The sequence below is a fragment of the Coccinella septempunctata genome, chromosome 5 (assembly GCF_907165205.1).
Source record: "Coccinella septempunctata chromosome 5, icCocSept1.1, whole genome shotgun sequence".
NCBI classification, from domain to species: Eukaryota; Metazoa; Arthropoda; class Insecta; order Coleoptera; family Coccinellidae; genus Coccinella; species Coccinella septempunctata.
Genome location: NC_058193.1, coordinates 26,306,779 through 26,329,529, shown reverse-complemented (window position 1 = coordinate 26,329,529; position 22,751 = coordinate 26,306,779). Strand labels below are relative to the sequence as shown.

At 38.3% G+C, this 22,751-nt stretch overlaps 1 protein-coding gene across 4 annotated transcripts in view; it reads right to left on the bottom strand.

Annotated features, from left to right (window-relative positions):
* Window positions 1–22,751, bottom strand: part of LOC123313138 (zinc finger protein 780B-like) — a 73,573-nt gene that overhangs the window by 24,418 nt on the left and 26,404 nt on the right. For 2 of the 4 annotated variants that reach the window (XM_044897872.1, XM_044897869.1), the window contains exons 2-3: window positions 7,640–9,764; window positions 7,029–7,499 (exon numbers count right to left, since the gene is read on the bottom strand). In XM_044897872.1, coding sequence (XP_044753807.1) covers window positions 7,029–7,499; window positions 7,640–9,764 — 2,596 coding nt within the window. Of the gene's footprint in view, window positions 1–7,028; window positions 7,500–7,639; window positions 9,765–11,245; window positions 11,406–20,650; window positions 20,762–22,751 lie in introns of those variants that run through there. The other 2 variants (XM_044897871.1, XM_044897873.1) reach the window with 2 other exon arrangements.

The window sequence follows — 22,751 nt, the reverse complement described above, 5'->3', positions numbered from 1 at the left end:
TCCTCATTATGGATATATCTTAGTTAACTTTTCCTATTACACGTTTCAACACGGCAGATGTTTTATAGTACCTGGTGTTTCGCGAATGAAAACATTGTTCGTTGTGTTTTCAGAATGTTTATTCTCGAGTTGCGGTTAATGCTCAGATGGCTATAAGATTTTCATAGCTCACCTGTAAATCACCCTCTCTTTTGATCGACTTTGATGTGCTTTTTACCGGTTTTGTTCAGTTAGAAGGCTTAATTTTGAAATCTGTTGTCTTCGGCCACTTCGGCATGTGTTTTTGATATAGAGTCGATTCACCATCAGTGTCATAATATATATCTAATATCTTAGACACTATCCTGCACAAAATTCCATTCACAATGCCAAATTTGCGACTGATTTTAGTTCGTAATGTTTATCCATCGTGAGAATTGTAGGATAGGCACTGTTATAACGGTCAGTTTCGTAATCAATTCAAGTCCCTTTATAGTGGGAAAAAAGTAGACTTTGAAATTGAAGGGCCTTCTAAATTGATCATGACAAGTTCCGTAACAAGCAAAAACAGTTGTGTCAACTTAGCGACAAAAATAATTACGGCAATATCTTTGGACGCTCATTTGGAGGATCCACTTACAGTAATTTTTTACTCCTCATGATCTGGGTAAAATCAGTGGTCTGTCCCTTCTTTTTTTCATATTTTAATTCTACGACATTGCATAGGTATATTGAACTTATTGAGCCAAATTAATCAATTGAAAATTGTATAAAACTTTTTCTGCCTCTGAATATATAAACTTTCTTTTTCAGTAGTTCATGCAAGTTTTTGCAGTATACAGGTTAGGTTAGGTTAGGTTAGGTTAGGTAGTATTCGACTCGTATAAACAGTTTAACATAAGATTCTTGAGCTCAGTAAAAACACTTTTTTCCTATACCATTTTTTCCGATTCGGCCCTGATAAAAAGATATAGCCATTTTAAGTTTTCATAATGAGCAATGCCACCCTTAGAGAAACAAAATTCCCCCTAGGATAACAAGCTGAATCTATGACACTACACATAGCTGTGGATCTTTTAAACAGATTTGTATTCAGCCAAAGTACCCAGTTTTTAAAATTTCACAGATACTTAATTTTTGAACATAAAATTACTCGAAAACGGCGCATTATACGAGAAAATATGAAAAAATTCTTTTAAAAAAACATTCAAATATTCATTAGATAGCATCCAACTTAGTTTCAAGATTTGGGTTCTTTGACTTTTTGGTATTTTTATGGTACGTTATGGTCATAATGAGGAAGCTGAAAGACGTGGGTGATACCTTGTGTTCGAAAAAGATGAATCAAATAAATGAAAAACTATATCCCGAAATTCATTCCATTCGATAAAACCGTTTGTGAGATAGAACAGAAAATATCTTCTTTTTATGGTTTTTCAACAGCCTGTATCTTTTAAACCGGGCCGATTAAAAAAATTGTAAAAGAGACAAGTGTTTCTTTCGACCTCTAGAATGTACTGTTCAAATATTTGTACGAGTGAACGACTCACCCTGTATAGAAAATTGAATCGCCGATGTCACTGTGTTGAGAATTTCACACATTAATATATAGACACCAAAGTTCACCTCATCGAATTGAAGGGGGATCGAGACGCCCTTAACTTCATCTTAAAAGAGTTCAGCCTCATGACTTAATGAATGCATTTTTTAAATGGGGATTCACAAAGTCTCACTTTTCCTTAGCAAATATAAACAGCATAGCACTATGAGCCTTGAAAAAATACATCACGTAAACCATAAAATCATAAAGCATTGTTTCTGAAAAATCTACATAAAACCTTTTCTAAAAAAATTCAGTAACCAACTTCACAATGTTATATTTAAACTCAGATTTAGCATAAAGACGTATAAAAATTTTGGAACGATGTTAATAATGCCAATTTCAATAATGGCCTCATAGCACATTTCTGCAGGTAGCGGCTGACCAAAATATCAAGACAAAAACCACCCTGTAAGCTGAAATGCAGAAATTCCCTTCTACGGAGAAGGTAGCCAAGTTTGACAGTCTAGTCTACACTAAATACTAACGCTACAAGAGCAAGAGAACGGATTAAATTTGTCGGCATTGAGTGACCTCTGACCCCGTAAGTGATTCCTCAAATCGCCGATGATATTCTGTGACTGTATCTGGTAGGCAGGGCATTGCAACGCAGGTGTCCGGGCGAGCAGCGAAGAGTGAAAAGAGCACAGAATGAGCGCCTGGCGTGAACGGCCACAGAAGACATACATCCCTGTCATTAAAGGCAGTTATTAACGCGGCTGTATTGATAAGTTTGTGAAGTTTTTTCCCGTCCCTATAAATTACGTTTATTTCTTTAGTTTGACATCCAGTTAATCATTCTGTTTATGCGAGTGACTCCGAGTGCTCCGCTCCGGGATTCTGTAAATCATCTCTGATGCGATCTCAGCCGGAACTTGCCTCATAATTAATCGAGAGACTTTAATTGAGATTTTTCTCTGATCGTTCCATCGATAAAGTTATTTATTGGTGTTTTTCTATGGTTCGCTCTTTGTATTTGCAATCATATCAAGTCGTGTCTCTGATTTAAAGAAATGGGCGGGACCTTTTCGTACCTATCTTTATTACTGACACATTTCTCTTTGGAGCACCTTTTGCAGCAGTTATGGTTCACTCGTTCCATTGTGGCTGGAACGTCACAGTGGTTGGAATGCCCAGTAATTGTTTCGGCCGTAAAATTGATTATTGGACATGAATTGATTTATACGCAGATTATATTCTCGACGAATTCGAAACACCCTGTGAATTTCCATCAAGAAATCGGGTAGAATACTTCATATGGGAGAAGCGACAAAACGCCATTTTTGTGTGTTTCATTCCTGTTAACCTTTGATATTTACCTAATATTGAGACCCCGAAACTCTTACTATGGAATATTCGTGAAGAAAACCTCTCTATAAAATCCCGAAATTTCATGGGTTGACAAAATGGCGAATGCGAACGAACTAACTGAAAAGTATGCGCAAGCGCAACCAATAATTACTAAACACCAAAAATCAATCGAAAGGTAGTAAATTTTCATCGCTGATCGGTCATCAATATAGTCAATTCAAACAAAATAATAGATATTAGAGCCTTATACATATAGATTAATGGGCTGAATACGGTCATCGATGGTTTCTGAGTAATAATAATCAACTTTTTTTCTAAATATTAAAAAAATATACAGGCGCAAAAGAAGAGGGAATACTCCGTCTGACGAAAATGTATTTTTTATGATATATCTTCGAAACGTCACATTTCGAAATATCCATTTCAACCGTTTCCCAAAAAAATTATTTTAAAAATTTAAAATTTAAAAATGAAAAATAAAAATGGGTATTTAAAATTTAAAACGTTTCGTTTCTATTGCACAAGTTGGCTACATCGACTGAAATATGGGTTGATAATAAAGGACAACAGATACACTATCTTGATAAGATAGATAAAGATGGCTGTCTATGAAGTCTGCGACGAACGAGGAAGGTCGTAAATTTTTATGGGATTTATATGGCCGGTTGCTGTTGAAGTTCGACAGTGAGTACGCGCCTTATGATGGCTGTAAATCAACAGTTGCTGTTTTATAAACAAGCCATTGTTCTTTTAATTTTCTAGTAGGCGCTGTTGCCAAATCGTAAACTTGAAACGAAGCGCTTTAAATTTTAGAACCTCATATTTGAAGAATGGTTTTGAATAGTTTCTGCGGTGCATTTGGAAAATTCATGAATGAAACGCATAATTAACCAGTTGAAACTTGCATATGCTGTGATAACCCAAATTGAGGAGAATTCCCCATTGGAACTCAGTCGATAGCACCGATAAGAAAGCTTGTGGGGAATTTTGTGCAGATCGTATTTCTATCTAGAAGAAAAAAAAATATTCCCAAAGAAAATCTGTTTATTCATATGGCAGTCAAATTCTTCAAAAAAATTTTTCTCATGCATTTTCTTTCGGAGGGTCAAATAGGTCCAGTAGTAGTGGCTAATGAATCTGCGCGAAAAATCATACGTCAGTGCTTTCCCCATTTCTCATTGGAAAAAATAAACCAAAATACATTATTCTGTGAGAGAGTAAGATGGGCATGAAGCGCGTAACGAAAGAGCACCCCAGATGCCCCATATCTACGTTCATCCTCGCAAAAAGTAGCACTAGTGGGAGTGAATGCAGGGCAGAAGTACCGAATTACCAACTTTACGTAAGAAAACTAATATCAGTCGCAATAATTTTATTCTCGGTTGATTTGAAAGGGGCAATGAAGACTCCCGTCTCTCTATTTTGCATGATCGCGCCATTTTCTGTGTCATATCAGTCAGATATATGATAATTGCGTTCGCAACAAACGACCAAAGTTCTCTGTATCGTTATACGTCCGAGGGAAGCCATTAGTACAAAATGTGATTCGTCTGAGAAGACTTACACATAACCGTCAAACTTCCAAATCACCCTACTTCCTGTCGGATATCGATTCCGTGCTGAGGAACAGGATGCACGGTATTCCGATGAAGAATTCATTAATTCTCCTCCAATTGTGCAAACACTTCGGTCGTCCAAATTTACTGCTTCACTTAACGTCCCTACGAAAATACAGAGTTTTTTTATCAGTTATCGTTGAGCGTAGTATTAGTAGTATATGTTGTTACGATTTTTGTCATGAAGTTTTCAATAAAACGACAATTGATCATTCTGTATCTATTTTTTATAGACTTCGCGTATTCTCCCTCCCAAAGAATAGCGAAATTTGACCCCAACTGAACTAAGCAGCAAATGAAGGAGGACAGCTAAAAAATTAACTAAGCTTGAGTATAACTTCGACATTACTTTGGTGATTTTGGATCTTAACCCCGAGATACCAAGCATTATGCTTTGTCCATATGCCACTGGAGCAGGGTGTGTTTTTTCAAACCCTTTCTTCCTGTATAGGGTGGGCAAAATTCGTTGTGTACTTAGGGGATCTCGAGAACTACAGTAGTTAGAAGAAAACACATTCTCGAACTCTTTTTTTATAACTAATCCAAATCTGAAAACAAAACTAATCTATCATTTCTAGATTTTGAGTTATAAACAAAAATTGGCGACTTCGTTCTCATAACTTTTTTGTGTTTGAAGTTACAGATCTGAAACTTGAACCATCTAAGTCACTTTTATACGTAGATTCTACTGACAGAACCTTCTCCTCCAATTCAAGAATAACAAAGTCAATGAAAGTTTGCATTTAAAAAAACGAAAGTTCGGCTAATGTTTCGAATTGAAAAAATTGTTGGTGCTCATCAGTGAATTCTACGTGAAAAAGGGCTTGTAGATGGTTCAAGTTTCAGCTCTTCAAAGACAAAAAATTTATGAGAACTTTTAGAAATCATCAAAATTACATTTTTTGATAATAACTCTTTGTTTCTCTGAAAAAGAGCTCGAGAATATGTCATCCGTTTTCTTCTAGCTGCCATAGTTCTCGAGATCCTCTCAGTGGACAACGAATTTGGCCCAGCCTGTACAGGGTGAGAACATCGGACACACAAAATTTTTGGCAAAGAATTTGGAAATAGTAAAGGGCCTTACAAGTTTTTTGACGCTGCATTTATCGTTAGGTCAACACCTCGAAAGGACGCTGCCAGTTTTTGGATACAATGCTATGGAACTATTGCCTTGGCAATCAACTTTTTTCTTCTCAATATTTTAGCTATAACTTCGACGTTTCTTTTGTGATGTTGAATTTTTCACAAGTGGTGTAAAGGACTATTCTAATCTTTATGTAACTGGCGGAGGGTTTTCTTTAGCTTTTTTTGTTCTATCTACAGTGTGTGAGTATAGGGAGCAAATTATTTCCATCTTGTAATTAAAATGATCAGCAGCACTTACCTCCATAGGGGGACATATGATTGAAAAAAACCTAATCAACCTAATTTACGGTTATTTGTGCACAAGTATAGTCAAGAGCAAAATCTAATGATCATGGTGAATATCCTCATATGTACCCCAAAATAAACAGTTTCATCATAGTTTGAAACTTTTCTCTCTTCAATTCCAAATGATAATTGTACCAAACGAACTGGAATTAATGCAATAATTTCTCTCAAAATTCAGCAGTAAATACTTATTTTCTCCACCCTAGACGTGCTGAAGGATGCAATGCTTGTACGAAGCATTACCGAAAATTAAATATTCCCTGCTCTACCCTTTCCGAAGCATAACCAGCGATTAAAAAAGCCATCAAGAACCCCGTTTAAAACGCAGAAAACACTCCGACGAAATTTTATGAAGATTGCACCCAAAGATGATATAATTTGAGCAATTTCGAGCCTTGTCCTTGATAACAGGACCATTCAAAGAGGAGTCTGTTTCTTACCAACCCTTTCTGCCCAAGTGCAGGGTGTGGGGTGGAAGCAGCAGCCACTGTGGCAATAAACATTCGCCACCCTTACGTATATTTCACGTATACCACAATTCTCCAATTACTGAACGTTTAGCGCGAAATATGAGGCATAAATTTGTGGCGCAAATGCTCACTGTCCGATTTATGGACCGGCCTGTCACTAATTTAACTTACTGGCTTTGTGTCAGCCTCAGTTATGTGTCTCAGACTGTCCAATCTGCCTGAACGAGTTTGCTCAGCTATTTCAGAATTCCGAAGCGTTAAAAGCATGCGGAACAAATTACTTTTGCATAATTCGGACGCAAAAACAAGGTACGAGAGTTTCCACGAAAGAAGAAGAAATATTCTGTGATATTATTTTGAGTAGCTCGATGGTTTTCAGCAAATATGGTGGTTAATAATGGCTGGGCAAAAGAACTTTGTAAACAAGCCGTTTGGCTATATCTGGTTACATGAAATAATCGAGACTATCTGAATTTTGGTGTGTGTTAAAAGGAAGCGAACACTGTAGAAGAAAAGAGACGGTATTGAATCGCTAGCTCGTGATATTGTTCATGGCCGAAGTGAGTAAAAACGGAGAGTGTCCTGAGAAATTCTGATGAAAATAGAATGTCATTTCCTTACCTTTTCCTGAAGCTCGCACCACACGTTGAGCACAGAAATGGTCTTTCGTTAACATCAGGACTCTCTTCCTTATTTTCAGTCTTCATAGAGGTATGCTTCTTCTCATGAAACAGCCAATTATTTTTCCTGACGAACGTTTTATCACAAAACGAACATTTGTACGGTCTCTCCTTCGTGTGCAATCTCAAATGTCCAAGCAAAGAGGATTTGGGAAAGAATTTCTGACATTCTGGACACTTGTAATGTGGCGTCGCCTTTTTATCATTCGTAGACCCTTTATCTGGAAACATAAGTATAGGTTCCGTATGCAGCGTTTCGTGAAAAAGAAGATGCGCCTCTGAGTCCACAGAAAATGGACACGTGCTGCAGGTGAACTTCTTCGATTGCTGTTCTTCCAATTTGCAGGACTTGGTTCTCAAGTGCACAGAGAGATCCTGTGAAACTACGAACGACATGCCGCAGCGAGGACACCTGGAATATGACATTCGAAGTGAAAAAAAAAAAAGAAAAAACTTGGACCAGTATTATTCCACAAAATTTGGAATCAGAAGGTCTTCGTGATGTTATTGATACAATTTCTTATAGGTAATAATATTCCATTTCAAACTTACCTAGGATGAAATTCTTCATGATTCGTCTTGATGTGGTCTTTGAGCTTCAAAAAATTATCGAAAACTGAAGAGCAGTACTGACATTTCCTCTCCATACTCTTTACATTTCCTTGATTCTTCTTCTCAATGGTCGCAGTGTGATGGTGTACAGAATTTCTATGTTTTTTAACTTCCTCCGAATTAGGAAATGTTAATCCACATGTTCCGCAAAGGAAAATCCTGATCTTGTGCATGTTCTTCTTATGTCTTTGAAGAGCTATTTCAGAATTCAAGTTCTGCATGCAGATATCGCATTTGAATTCGTTTAACTCATCCATTATTTCATGCCCCGTTTTCTCTATGTGTTTTCTCAACTGAATTAGCAAAGGGAATTTGCTTCCACAAGTGGCACATTTCCTGTAGTGAATTTTCTTGATGATGATAGGCACTGACCTGTTGATAACAGATATCACTTCCTTGTGGTCCTGCGATACGAGGTGTTTGTACATCTCTTCATTTTCCAAGCAAGAGAACTTACAGTAAGAACACAGAAATTCACCCAACTTATCTTTCGTGTTTAATTTATGGTCTTCAGAGAGCCAGTGGTCGAGGAATTCCTTATGGTAATTGAAGTAATATTTGCACGGTTTGCATTGGAATGGACTCTGTTTTATTATATCCCTGAAATTTTCGAAAATCATGCTCTGGGCAGACTCTGAAGTCAAGTCGCTTTTCCTACAGTGATAGTGAGAAATCAGGTGTTTACCCATCAAATTCAAATTCACCTTGGAATTGCAGACTTTACATTTCTCGAAAATTTTTCTCCTCTTTCTTTTGGTACCTGAATTCTGCTCTTTTGTGTCAGCTTCAGTTGATTCACCCTTTCTCTTAGTTCCACGTGACGTTTTGAAAAAGTTTAGATTTTCCTCCAGTTCATTCTCCCTCAAAGTTCTCTTGGTGTGAAATTCAGATTTGAGGTGCCTCTCATAGACTACCTTCGAGGCTAAACGTCGGTTGCAAGGTTTGCACCAATACTGCTTATCAGTTTGTTTCTGTTCTTTGGTAGGTGATTTGGTTGGGGATAACCATTGATCTTCAATCAACCCAGCAGATACTTCTTTGTTACCTGTGTTATCATTGTCGAAATTAGTTGTTTTTGATTTTGTGATGGAAGACGTTGAAGGCTCTGGAGAGTTTTCCGGTTTCCATTTACCTCGAGTATAAGTGGATGGAATAGGCTCAGGTGAAGAATATTCAGGTTTCCATTTCCCCCTAGTGTATGTGGAAGGAATCAGTTCGACAACGCTCCATTTTTCGTTTGGAGGTTCTAATGAAAGCTGAAAGTCATCAATAGACATAACGGGTTTGGTCCTGAACTTATCTCGTGTGAAGTCAGGGGAAACTGAGGTATGTTCCTGCTTCTTGGGTTGACCCCACTTTCCACCACTGAGTGCGGAAGGTGGTGGATCTTCATTTTCATGAGATTCCGGTTTCCACTTTCCGCGTGTGTGATTTGAAGGTGGAGGAGAGAAGTTTCGTTTATTTGAGGAAGGGTTCCATTTACCTCCAGTGAATGAGGGAGGAGGAGGCCTCCAATCGGATTCCGATTGCGAATGTTTCCAGTATATAGGTGAAGAAGGTTTCCATTTTCCTCCTGTGTGGTTTCTAGGAGGAGCATCTTCATCACTGGTCTCTTCCTCTAGTTCGTAATCCTCAGATTCTGCATCACTATCCGCATAATCTTGTAACCTTGATATATCCCTAGACTTGTCCACATCTTTATTATTCTCCACTGTTTTCAAGAAATTACCATCGAAATCTGAGTCTTTCTCTTGAACTCCTCCGATCCAGGCGTTCTTGCCCGATTTGGAAGGTTCCAGTGTTTCCTTGAAAGCGGTTACCTTGCTTCTGGTGAGGATTCCACTGGAATGCTTTCCTGATGTTGATTGTTGAATGAGTTTTTTTGAACTACTCTGTAGTTCTAGAGAGGAAAAGAAGTCGTCCGCTTTGAGCGTTGAAAATGTTGTATCAGGTTGCTTCATGCAATTATTCTTTCTATGATTGACGTAGAATTCGAGGCCTATTATTGTGGAATGACATTTCAAGCAGAAATGTGTGTCGTCTTCGTAGTCATCCATTTGGTTTTCTGAAACAGAAGTTAAGAATTATGTTTTGAGAAGTAGGAGGAAAAGAAAGATCAACATCGTGGTTTCGAAAGTTAGGTAAATAATAAGGATATTATGATATGAATATCAAAAAGTGTTACGATCTGAATTGAACTAACCAAATTGCCATCGTCAGTACTCTAAATGGGGTACGCTCCATCGAAGAAAAGTAGATGCTGACCTTGGTTTCGGTCTCATTTGACCTCGTCAGAGCAACAAAGCCTCTTCTCCGATGGAGAACGTTTGGAATTGATGGACTCTTATTCAATACTGGCAAGCGCTATTGAGTACTATCCAGTAACACAGAGTACTACTAAGTACTATACAGTAACACAGAGAGCCACCCAGTATGAAACGATATCCGATTCAACCCCCTCCAGATAGAAACCTAGACGAAGACAATAGCATATGTCCCAAATTTTCTCTCAGTACGCCGATTCGCTTTGAGAACAACATGCGTGTAACGAATTGAGAAGTTCCCAAACAAAGCGAATCGACGAAGTGAGTTAGAGAAAATATGGATATATGCTATTGTCTTCGTCTGGGTTTCTATCTGGAGAATATTGAATATGATATCGTTTCATACTGGGTGGCGTTCTGAGTTACTGGTATAGTACTCAGTAACACTCTGTGTTACTGGATAGTACTCAATAGTGCTTGCAGGTATTGAATAAGAGTCCATCAATTCCAAACGTTCTCCATCGGAGAAGAAGCTATGTTGCTCTGACGAGGTCAAATGAGACCGAAACCAAGGTCAGCAACTGCTTTTCTTCGATGGAGCGTACACAATTTGGGGTCCTGACGATGGCAAATTGGCTAGTTCAATTCAGATGGTAACACTTGTTGATATTCATATCAGCGGGTGGTATGCATCTGAATTCATCCTTATTATTGTATTCATTGCCTCCCCGTTTAGGCGTGATCATTCTTAATTCTTGGTTAGGTGAATATTTTACTGATTCAGAAACTACACTCATATTCCTCAATGTCTTCTGAAGGAAACCAGATCCGAATGAGCAATAATGAGTTTTCATTTCTTCATCTTCCGATACAATGGGAGATATAATAATTATTGCACTGCCAACATAGAAATGATGGATATCATCTGTAACACCCTGTTACGTTCAAGAACCCTTGAAGCCAGCCAGAACTAGCATCGTTCAATCATCCTCAATTAAATGACGGCAACTTTACGATAATTAGCGGCTAGTACGAAAACCAACTTCACTCCTATGACGACTTAAAGTAATGGATCCATCATCCCTCGAGGACAGCGTTCTCCTGCAAAAACATAACCTCATTCTCTCATCTCTTCGCGGATCTTGGCTGCCAGATGCCAACACATGCGTGTCATCACTCCTTTAACCGAAATTGATTTATTGCGCTTTGTATTTCTGAGGAAACTCGTCGGCTTGTATAGCAGGTCTGTTTTTATTTGTTTCAGTTGTGCGAGGATACGAACCTAATGGGAATTCCCTCCTTGATGAGAAAAGTGATATAGATCTGGAGAAATTTGGGGGTCTTGTGAGAAGCACGTATATCCCCAATTTTCAGGTGGTAATACTTCGAATGGAGGACCTCAACTGTTAGTATGTTCATGAAGGCTGTTTCAACGAGTGCGGAAGATTCGAATTGACATGACAGATTGATTGATGACAAATGGGAAACAATGCACCGGAAACGATTGACTGTATGGGTTTATCTGCAAACTCTTCATAACCAATTTAAATCTACGGCCATGCTTATGGGTGTGATGCCATACTTCGGTCTATGCTGAAAAATCCATATAGTACTCTATATGTTTTGATTATATCCCAAAAACGACGAGTAGAGGAGTTGATGCGATACATTGTTGATTGTATGTCCTCATATTTTGTCTTATTCTACCATGAAGAATTGAATTAGCTCTTTCCAACTCGAAAAGATTTTTTATTGCAAGTATGGACTCACAAACTCAAGGATAGGTCGAACAAAGGTATGTTTTGTGAAGAACGTTTAGAATATGCCAAATAAAACACAATATATTGTTAGCTTCATTGATAACAGCCATATATTCAGACCAAAAAAAAAACATCTGTGATGTGATGTTTGAAGGTGCGGTTGTTCAAGTGGAAAAGATGTTTCTTCACTTGCGGACAACCTCGCATTTTTACAGGTTGGGGAGAGCGTCAGGATGATGATGATAAAGTATCAAGAACCAAACAAGAGATTTTACTACAGATAGAAGGTCCGAGGGGAAGATCAGGAAACGAAGTGGACCTAGAACGGAACCTTGAGGAACCCCGCGTTCCATGTTTGATTGCTTGACGAAAGGGAAACCTATGTCGCTTAGTTGGCGTGCGAATGGAAAGATCGCTACCTCTGATTTTAACCTGCTAGAGATGATACTACGACGAAACACATCAGCTGGAAATGTGTTCCACAAAAATTCAATTCAGTGAAAGCAGGATTTCTCTAAGTTGTTACTTGAATCATATCATAGGAACATATCATAGGAATGTGTATGATGTACAATAATTGTACTAAGTGAGAATCTGGCAGCAGCTGGTATTATTTTACGTTACTGTTGTGGGCATCGACAAGGATAGAATCTATAAACACAAGTCTGAAACTTTTCCACGATATTCCAACTGCTGTAGACTGACTGTTGAAGTTGGGCAGCCAATCAGCAGCCATTGCACTTCCTAGATGAAAGTGCAATGGTATGCTGGGTATTCAAGTTCTGGTTCGATCTGGGATTTGTAAAGAAGAAGAATCTGATTTGGCGAGAAATATTTGTTAGCCTTGAATAGATATAACACATTATTTGCAATGGACTTCGCTCTGCTGCGTTTGGTAAGAACATTCTTCATCTACTCACACAAATCCTCACCACATCCATAAGAAGATAGCTTATTCAGAAGAGCCTGATGCCTGACACGATTGTTCACAGCAACTGATTCTCTATATCGTAAAATAGTCCAATGATGTATCAATAGCTAAGTAGATCACCTGCTGAACGGTGATTGGTCAAGGCTTTTTTCCTTTCTTCGATATGGTCTGTAATTACTCGTGCACTATTCCAAAATCAGAAAAACTGCCTTTTTTATGATATTTTGATCAATTTAAAGAGGGTAGGCGACAGCTCTGGTGAACGCTTTTTAATTACTGTAACTGGTGTCCTATCTGACTCAGTTGCTTTCTCGGCTTGGGAACATCAAGCACCGGAAATGATCGACCTTGGCGTAGTTGCCAGAGAAGAATCCTCTTTTATCAGAGGGCGAAAGCTTGGAAAGCCAAAAAACTAACCAGAACTGGGGAATTCTGGTGGGACAATCTACTTTCGAGCTGATCAACTATTGTCACACTGTATGCTTCTTTGGCGTCTTCTCGGAGATGCCATCGAGTTAAGGACGCGAACCACGAACACTTTATCGGATAGAGAGCCACAGAAGCAGATTTACAGGAATTTCACAATCCCCTCCTTCACGATGATAAGCTTGTGAGACATGTTCAAAGGTCCTTGAGAAGTCTAGAATCCAGGTGAAGACCATCAACATTTCCAGAATCAAGCATGCCACTCCAATTGTCAACGCACGACAAGAGATTGGTTACAATCAATCGAACTGATCGAGAAAATGACGAAATGTAAATTCTCCGAATACATCTCAGTCGTCAAAATGGACGATTTTCCACCAATTCCCCCCTATCCCTCCGCCCTCTCCCCGACACGCAAATAAGACAGATCACCTGTTTCTCCTTTCATGCCGAAAGAATAAGAGAAAGATCCATCCGGCCAGCTTGGTGGTAATAATAATGAGGTGATAAAGGGGAGAGCGACTGATGTAATGGTAAAATCGTTACTGGGGGTGATCTTAAGCGGCACTTATCGGCAGGGGTATAGCGGGAGGGAGAGCTGCACCACACAGAGGAACGTGGGATACAACAGGGATGTAATCAGCGCAATCGGAATCTGGAAAAATTCATTAGGTCAATTCGTTTTTTTCGTGAGAGGACAGGTGATGTTTTCAGTGTTTGAAATCGTCCTTCGGCTCCAGTTGAGACAAAAAACTATAATTTTTCTTTTATCAAATTGTTATTGTTTAAAAAAGATGTATGTGTAGAGTTCGCAGCACTTGCAGAGGAAGCAAAAGAACTGGGGTTCAGCATGAATAGAAAAGCTTAACTGGAATTATGCATAGAACCATCCACAAAGCCAGATATACCCTTGTCTAGGCTATAGCTTGTCTATGAATTGTGGAAAAACTTGGGGAATTTCATAGAAACATCTCTGGTGGCTCTATGTCTTAGTGATTAGAACGATACTAACTGATGGCTGCATTGCCTGATACGAAACTGCGAAGAACTTCATGTCTCATGATATCTGGGGTAGATGCTATCAAACAACTCTACCATTCACATATTTGTGGGAAGGCAGAAAAGCCTAGTAACTCACACACTCTACAGCTTAGCTCTCTCTGAATGACCCAAACAAACTAGTCAAATTGGATGCTGATGAAATGCTATACATGAGTACAGATAACAAGGATCATTCCGAACAGAGCGTTCAGAATTCTGCTTCACACCAGGGATGACTGGTTTTGCCACAAGGATCTCTACCTTCAGGGTTCTTGCTGGTTTAGAGTCCCTTCAAAGCCAAGCACGATTCCAGATCCTGAGTCTACGATCGCAAGCCTCTAACTGATCTGGTCTGGGCGGATTAACTGCAGTATTTCATGCGGAAATTTCAACATAAACCTTTGCACCAGTCACCTTATTGATAGTGGCTGGATGTAGAGGCCAATAAAAATCTTGATGGATAATCAAGCTGCCATAGCATCCTTCGCAGCAGAAGAATACTGCTCCAGAACCAGCTGTTGAATATTTCAATTCATTCCATTAAATGATAGATGGATGGAACAAAGGCTCCTTGAGTAATGACTCTTCCGACCCGGTCTGCGCTTAATATTCCAGAAAACACATCAATTATTGGCTACAATTCTTCAAGACCTTATCTGAGAACAATCACAGCTGACCTGACACTGCAGACTCAGAGAATACCTACACCTACACCTACACCTACACAAACTTGACATCGTCAACGAAATCCTCTGCAGGCTTTACCAGGAGGAAGACGAAACTACTGACAATATTTGTTGTATATGCCCGACGGCAGATTGAAACCCTTTTTTCCTTCAAGCTGAGCCTAGAGAAGCCCAAGAATCAGTGTCCCTCTCACATAATCGATTTTCTTAAGATAGAAGTGGAGGGAAGGTAAAGCTCCATATTATCTTGTTTCTGGGTCACACTAGACTACACTGGTCGCGATGGTAGTTCTGTCGGAGCAACATGCTAGACTCTGACTGTACTGTAAGGATTGCTTTCATTTATCAAAATCATCATCTACCCGATAGATAGAAAGTGTAGAACTATGAAAATTCCAAAAAGAATTGAAAAATGCGCCCATTGAGAGGTTTTTTCACAGCAGAAGAATTTCTTACTTGTTAGATGGCATTGAGGGCTCAGAGCTCTACTACACAAACTAAGCATAGTCAATGAATCACTCTTCAGGCTCTGCCTATAGGAGGACGAAACGATTGAGAACATCTTCTGTGACTGCCCTGCGGCAGACAGGGTCAGACTTGGAGTCTTTGGCTCTCCTAAGCTGAATCTGGAGGAACAAAAGATTCATGCCTCTCCTGACATCATTTACTTCCTGAGTATGATGTGACTGGAGGGAGAAGTTTAGCTCTCTGAGCTTGTTTGTGTGCCACTATAGACCAATTTGGCCGCTGTGGCAGGTTTGGTGGGACCGGCCAACACACCTAACAATCTGTAATCTGTAGATGTCGATTCAAGTGCCTAAATTTGCTTTCATGGTGTTTCAGCAGTAAGATTATTCTTGTTTTTCCAAATTTGAATTAATGCTGTTATATTGACATGTGCTATACATCATTGTGAATGTTTAAAAGGACGAATGAAGTTCTATTGTGAAAACATTTACAGAAGCCAGGCGAAAAAGTAGAAGCTCAAACTAGTCACATCTCCTAGCTTTGCTTTACCTTTATATACTTCAGTTCTCTTAGAAGGTACCTACTAGAAGACGAATCTGGGCTATTCAGAGTTAAATCAAGTAGGTCGCTCCTGCAAAAAGTTCTGACCTTCGCCAGCTCTGATCGAAATCGCGAATATGCTTCCGATGCCGCCCTGGATGGAGGGTGCGGGACAGGACAGAGTGCTGTGGCCGAGCGCCCATTAAGGTGCGTAATGGCCGGTCGCCTAAGACGAGACGCGCAGCAATGCATCGATTAGACATAACGTCGCGAAACAAGGCATAAGGCCCCCGACCACCGCCGCGGCGTCGGACCCCCACCCCCACCCCATCGGCGCTTCCTCGATATGCAGACGTGCATCGCCGGTGATGACGACGCCACACACGCGTCCTTCCAACCCAAAAACTCACGGACGTACCTGCTTTATCTTCGGATCGCCGCCAGTAATTTGATCAAGGCGCTTTGTAGAATGTTTTTATCTTTCATTTGGAGTTACGGTTGCTGATTGTATGCGGGGGTTGAGGGAGAAAATTCATTGGAGAGAGGTTTTTTGGTTATTTGCTCGGCGAATTTTGAAGGGGTTGAAAAGGATGACACAAATTAACACCTGAATCCATTATCTTTGCCTAACTCTCAACAATACTACAGGGTGTCCAGATTTAACTTTCATATATTTTAGGAGGGGGTTTAGAAGCCAAAAAATGAAGAAAACTCTATAAAACCTTAGGTCCTAAAATGCACCGCATAGGCGCTAGTGCCTCTTAAACAACACGTCCAAAATTCAGTAAATTTGGGATAGTTGTGTGAAAATTCGGCGGATTCAAATGAAATTCAGCACATGGTGACTTACACACTGATTCTCATATCAGTGGCGGAGGTAATTGGAAGGTGATTCATAAGATTACTTCTAATTTTTGAGTGAATGATCTTACTGGAATTATAATCAAATAAATAGACCCCATCAACTCTTCGTTGAAAGCTTTACAGGTCACCATTCTCAATAAAAGAGTGATTTTTGTGATGATATGCATTTTAACTGTGCCACGGACTGCTCATCTCAAGAACTCTTGTGTTGCCAGAGAATTCTATAAAGAAGCGTTTCCTGAACGAGTTGCTCCTTGCAAGAAAACGTTCGCGAACCTCCACCGAAGTTTAAGCGAAAAAGGCATTTTTCTCCCTTCAATTACGCTACCTTACATTGTCTTTGACACAAATATTTTAACAGTAGCTTCTTGAGGTCTAATGAAACACTTTTTTCCTGAATCATTTTTTCCGAATCGGCTGGGTTTGAAATATACAGGCTGTTGGAAAACCATGAACATGTTATTTTTGGTTCTCACAAACGGTTTTATCGAATGGAATGACTTTCGGAATATAATACATAAAGAAAAAGAAGGAATACTGTATAGTGTACAGCACTCCAAGCGTCTAACCGGACGCATCGGAAGAATGAAATATTAATGGAAACAACAATTCCGAAGGAATTGTCGTTGTTCATGACTAACTCACATTATTGGAACGAAAATTCCTTCGGAATTGTTGTTTCCATTAATATTTCTTTCGGAATATAGTTTTTCACTTATTTTATTAATCTTTTCCGAACATAAAATATTACCCACGTCTTCCAGTTTTTTCAATATGACCATTAAGTACTATAAAAATACCAACTATTCAAAGAACCCAACTCTTGAATCTAAGTTGGAGGCTATCTAATGAATATTTGAATGTTTTGCAAAATAAAAGTATTCTCCATATTTTCTCGTATAATGTGCCGTTTTCGAGTAATTTGATGTTCAAAAATTAAAAAGTATCTGTGAAATTTGCAAAATTGGGTACTTTTGCTGAATAAAACCCTGTTTAGAAGATCCACAGAAGTGTACTATCACAGATTAAGCTCATCATGAAAACTTAAAATCTTTCTATCAGGGCCGAATCGGAAAAATTGGTATAAGGAAGTAAGTGTTTTATTGGACCTCAAGGATCTTTTTACTCGAGAATGATGCTCCGTTACCTTTTTTGGACAAAAATGATTGAGGAGTCTATTTCTTTTATTAAAATTTCAATCATATCACTTACCAGAAATAACAAGTTATTTTATAAAAGCCTGCTCTATCATTCCCCCATTGATGAGACTCAGTCAATTTTTTTTTATCACCAGACGTTTCAGTTATTCGGAAACTCCCATGTAAGTATAGGTACATAATTTCATTCGAATCAACCAAATTTTGGGAAAGCTTTTGCAAATTTACTGGATTTGCGGTTCTAGCCCACATTTTAGGACCTAAGTTGATATGGATTTTTCTTCATATTTTGACGTCTAGTATCACGTCTAACGTCTAGTATTCGGACACCCTGTATATTAGGTACCTATTTCTCGTAGTGACGTCAAGTGACCCGCTCATGTGATACTTTACATGAGTAAAGTATCACATGAGCGGGTCATTGGATTATCAATATGCTAGGTATTTTTCACATGGTATCCCAAAATGTTATCAAAAGCCCCTAACTACGTCATATCACCTGCGTCATTCCATGCAAACTCAAATATTGTGTCCGTTACAAATTTTTTCTGCTACTTATGTGTAATACTGAAACTGGCGCTCTAAAAAGTATTGGTCTTTAATAAGCTTTCAGGCCCTCCTATTTATAGTCGATCCTTTCAACCTTGAACCTTGAATATGCTACCACTACCACTTAAAGAAATGTTGAAATCCTTTGACATTTTCCTTATTCCCCAGAGTCATTAGCGATATTTATAAACTTCAAGATTTCAATTCGCAAAGTAACGAGCATACCACATCAATCTCTAGTTCCTTTAGCCTTCGCCACAATTGGAATGAACTTTGATGTAACACAGTGTGATACCAGGTGTTCTAGCATGTGGTCGTCCAAGTATGCTTACATCTTAGATTGATCACCTCCTCAGTTATTTACATGTGCTAATTACGCAGCATTTATCGTGAGTTATAGCTGTCCCCTGACCAGTCCTGGATCCTCGGGCAACTATAGTATCCGCGGATTGAATTGGATTTATACCACCACAAATATTTAACTTCAAGATCGTTATTAATTCATGAGAACTCGCAGGAGCAGTTACGTGTGAATCAAGGTGGAACAATTCCAGACATTCTAAGAGTTTTATTGAATTTATTGAAGGAATTTGCAATCGTGAATTTGTATGAAGATGTTTTCATTGAATAGATGCGACTCGATCAATTTCTTGTAGCTACTTGGGATAATTTGAAAGGATTGCATTGTTGAATGATATTAATATTAGTAGGAACTAACTCGAATTATTCTAGTTTCGATAGTACGTATAATTTCGATTTGATTGAGATGGGGCGGAACTACCCTACTTTCTTATTTTATTAAAGTCATGCATAATTAGAGTCATTTTTATGTAGCAAGAATAGAGCATGGGATTTTACAGGTTAGTAACATCGATTGTTGTGCGTGAGATGTATTTATACCGTATACATCTCACGTACTTATCCTATATACCAATACAGGGTGTCTCGAAATTAATGCTATAATTCTCATAGATTATTATCGAGTCGTGATAAGGAGACCCCTATCTTTGATTTTTGCCAGAAGACCCCTCTTTCGGAGTTACAGCACCCTGAATGTAGGCCCTAAAAATAGTCTTTTCTTTTCATCTCAGAATCCGCTCATATGAAAATAACTCAATTTGGAATACAGGAGTTTCATGATTTGGGAACTTCCATAATGCTAGATGTTTTGGCGATAGACTCTCTTAAGATATTTTTTACCTACTGGCCACAATGCCCTTAGAAATCTAAAAATGTGAATGAATGCGTTTCGACATTGGTATGAAATTATACTTGTAATTACATTTTACGTACAAATTCATGAACGAAAAGTCGACTATTTTTTATGGCAAGTATTTTTCGTCCGCAGCAGATACTTTTCGTCCGTAAACACTTTTCGTGCGCACTAAATTATATGTGATGTACACAAAAAATATGCAACTCGGCAAAAACCTGTCTATATTGTCTCGCCTGTTTGCTAGCCGAGGTTACGCCTCAGCCATCAATTTGCATGCTCGACTATAATAGACAGTTTTTCATCCTTGGTACCTACAGAAACAACAATTTCGATTTTTTTTCAATGAAAAAATTGCAACAGACAAGAAGGTTTTTGAACTTAATGGGCCTTCTAAAGGGTTAACAATTTCGAAGGAATTTAAGTACGCGGTAAATGTCTTGTGGTTCCAAAGATATTGTGGCCTAGTAAAAAGTGTCCTACAGGGACACTGTATAGCAAATTATGAGAATTCTGTGTACCAAATTCAGTTATTTTCGCATGACAGTATTCTGAGATTAAAAACTTATAACTCTAGGAGCTACAGTCACATTACTGAAACTTGTGACTAGATTCTGTGACCAACACCCTGTATAATATAGGTACACCTACAGAATTCACTAATTGGCTCCATATTATTGTCACCTTTAGTTTATTATTTTCAATGACAATTCTCTGTAATTGAAAACAAACAGTAGATGTGAGTTTATATCGCAAACAAAATAAAAAATATTGAAAAAAAAAACAAAATCGGAAAGATGCAGATTATGTGATCGCAAATTTCAAAGTGTTTTTATATTCAGCACCAATCGTATAGCCAACATTATTCATCGAAATTCTTCTATAACATTCATTGATTACGATGGAAATCACAGACAAATGACACGTTTCTTAATAATAAACAATCAATGGCTATCGTTGACTGTAAGTATCGAAACGACTTCATAAATGTAACTCCGATTATAATAGAATGAATAATAATCAACCTTTTTCCTGACATGCTAATTACTTACGCGTTGAATTGAATAGTTTTGCGACAACAATGGATGTAACAATCGTATAAACAGTCATTTATTAATTTTATTTCCGATAAGAAGTCGAATGATAACATGACGAAGGTGAATTTTTCGTTGAGGCCACATGGGGTACACACCTATAAATCAATATTAAAATATTTCAAGTTTCGAAGAACACACATTCATAGATCAAGAAAATGGAAAACCTAATCATTATCCTTAGCTGAATTCCTGATTCCTTCGAAATGTAATCAATGAAATATAAGTCTAGCCCTCTGAACATTATCGATGTTGTTCTCACATAGTATACAAAATTACAAGTTATTGTAAATTCTAAAGTGCTATGTTGCCGATCCATTCAAGACCAACAAGATTAAAGAGAGTTATTTATTAATTGATAGAAACAGTCGATTGCTGTAGAAAAAGAGTGAAAGAATGTTGTCCACGACTGTTCAATAAATTTATAATAATCTTTATACAGGGTGACAATTCAAAAACTTGCCAGGCCAATTATGTGGCGACAAGAATATTTTCAGAGAAAATACCGGAACAGATCAATTTTTATTCGGAGGGGGACATATCTTGAGCAGAATTCTGTTCAAACCTAGGTGTAGGGCCTATCACCCCTAAATTCTTCATAGGGAATAGAGGGTGAGCTAACCTCAATTGGAAGACAATGTCCCTCCACATAATACTATAGTTGTCTTCCAATTGATGTATAGCTCACCCTCTATTCCGTATCAAGAATTTAGGGGGGACAACCCCTACACCTAAGATTGAGGAGATTTTGGCTTACAATTCTGCTAGAAACATGTCCCCCTCCTAATAAAAATTCATGTGTTCCGGCATTTTCTCTGAAAACATCCATATCAAGACATAATTGGACTTGCAAGTTTTCAAATTGTCAGCCCCTGTAACTACTTCAAGGACTCAATAAAAATTTGCAAACCATAGTATTCATGTAGAGGGTCAAGGGAACTTGCAATTGAGGTATAGCTCACCCCCTATTCCCTTATGAGAATTTAGGGGTGATAGCTCCTACACCTAGGGTTGAGGAGATTTCTGCTTACAATTCTGCTCAAAATATGTCCCCCTACGAATAGAAATTGACATGTTCCGGAATTTTCTCTGAAATCATCCTTGTCGTGACATAATTGGACTGGCAAGTTTTCAAATTGTCACCTTGTATGTGTTGTATTATTAGATTCGTAAATCACTCGTGATTTATAAAATACCATTTCTATCAATAACCGAAAAAAAATCTTGAACTTATTTCAGTGGAATACTGGGTGATTCGATTAGAGTTGGTGCTTTAACTTTTCTAAAACTCATTAATTATATGAAGCCTTGATCGAGTCTCATTAGCGCTGATTAATCTAGAGATGCATTGTCGGGATATATAAATTCAAGAATAGGAAACCATTTAGCATAGTTCCGTTACTTTCTCTAAGGTAAGATCCTGATGGAGATATTTTCCGCTCAATTAGTTGTAATAATTCCTTTGCGATTGTCTCGAGAAACCGACGAAAATGGATTGGGGCCATCACGCGATCGTCGTATCGTCCTCAAAGGCGCCTCCACGACCAAAAGCGCAAGAAGTTGATTTGTTGGAACCCTACGGGCAGCATGAAATGATCGGACGATCCGTATGTCTGAAATATTCAACAACTTTGACTCAATGAACGTGTTGGTTATCGCCGAACACTCGGCATAGTCACAGAAAAATAAAAAATCATTTTATCAGACTATACAGGGTGAGTCTTCAACTCCTACAAATATTTTAACAGTAGGTTCTTGAGGTCAAAAGATTTTTTTTTATACCATTTTTTCTGATTCGGCCCTGATAAAAAGATATGTATAGCCATTTTAAGTTTTCATGAGCTGTGCCACCCCTGAAAACACAAAATTACTTTAAGAATAACTAGCTAAATCTGTTACACTACACATCTGTGGATTTTTTAAAGAGTTGGATGTATCCAAAGTATCCAGTTCTTCAAATTTTACAGATTATTTTCAATTTTTGAATATTAAATTACTCGAAAACGGCACATTATACAGGGTGTCCGCTCCATGAGGCAGCGGTCTATTACTCTAATTC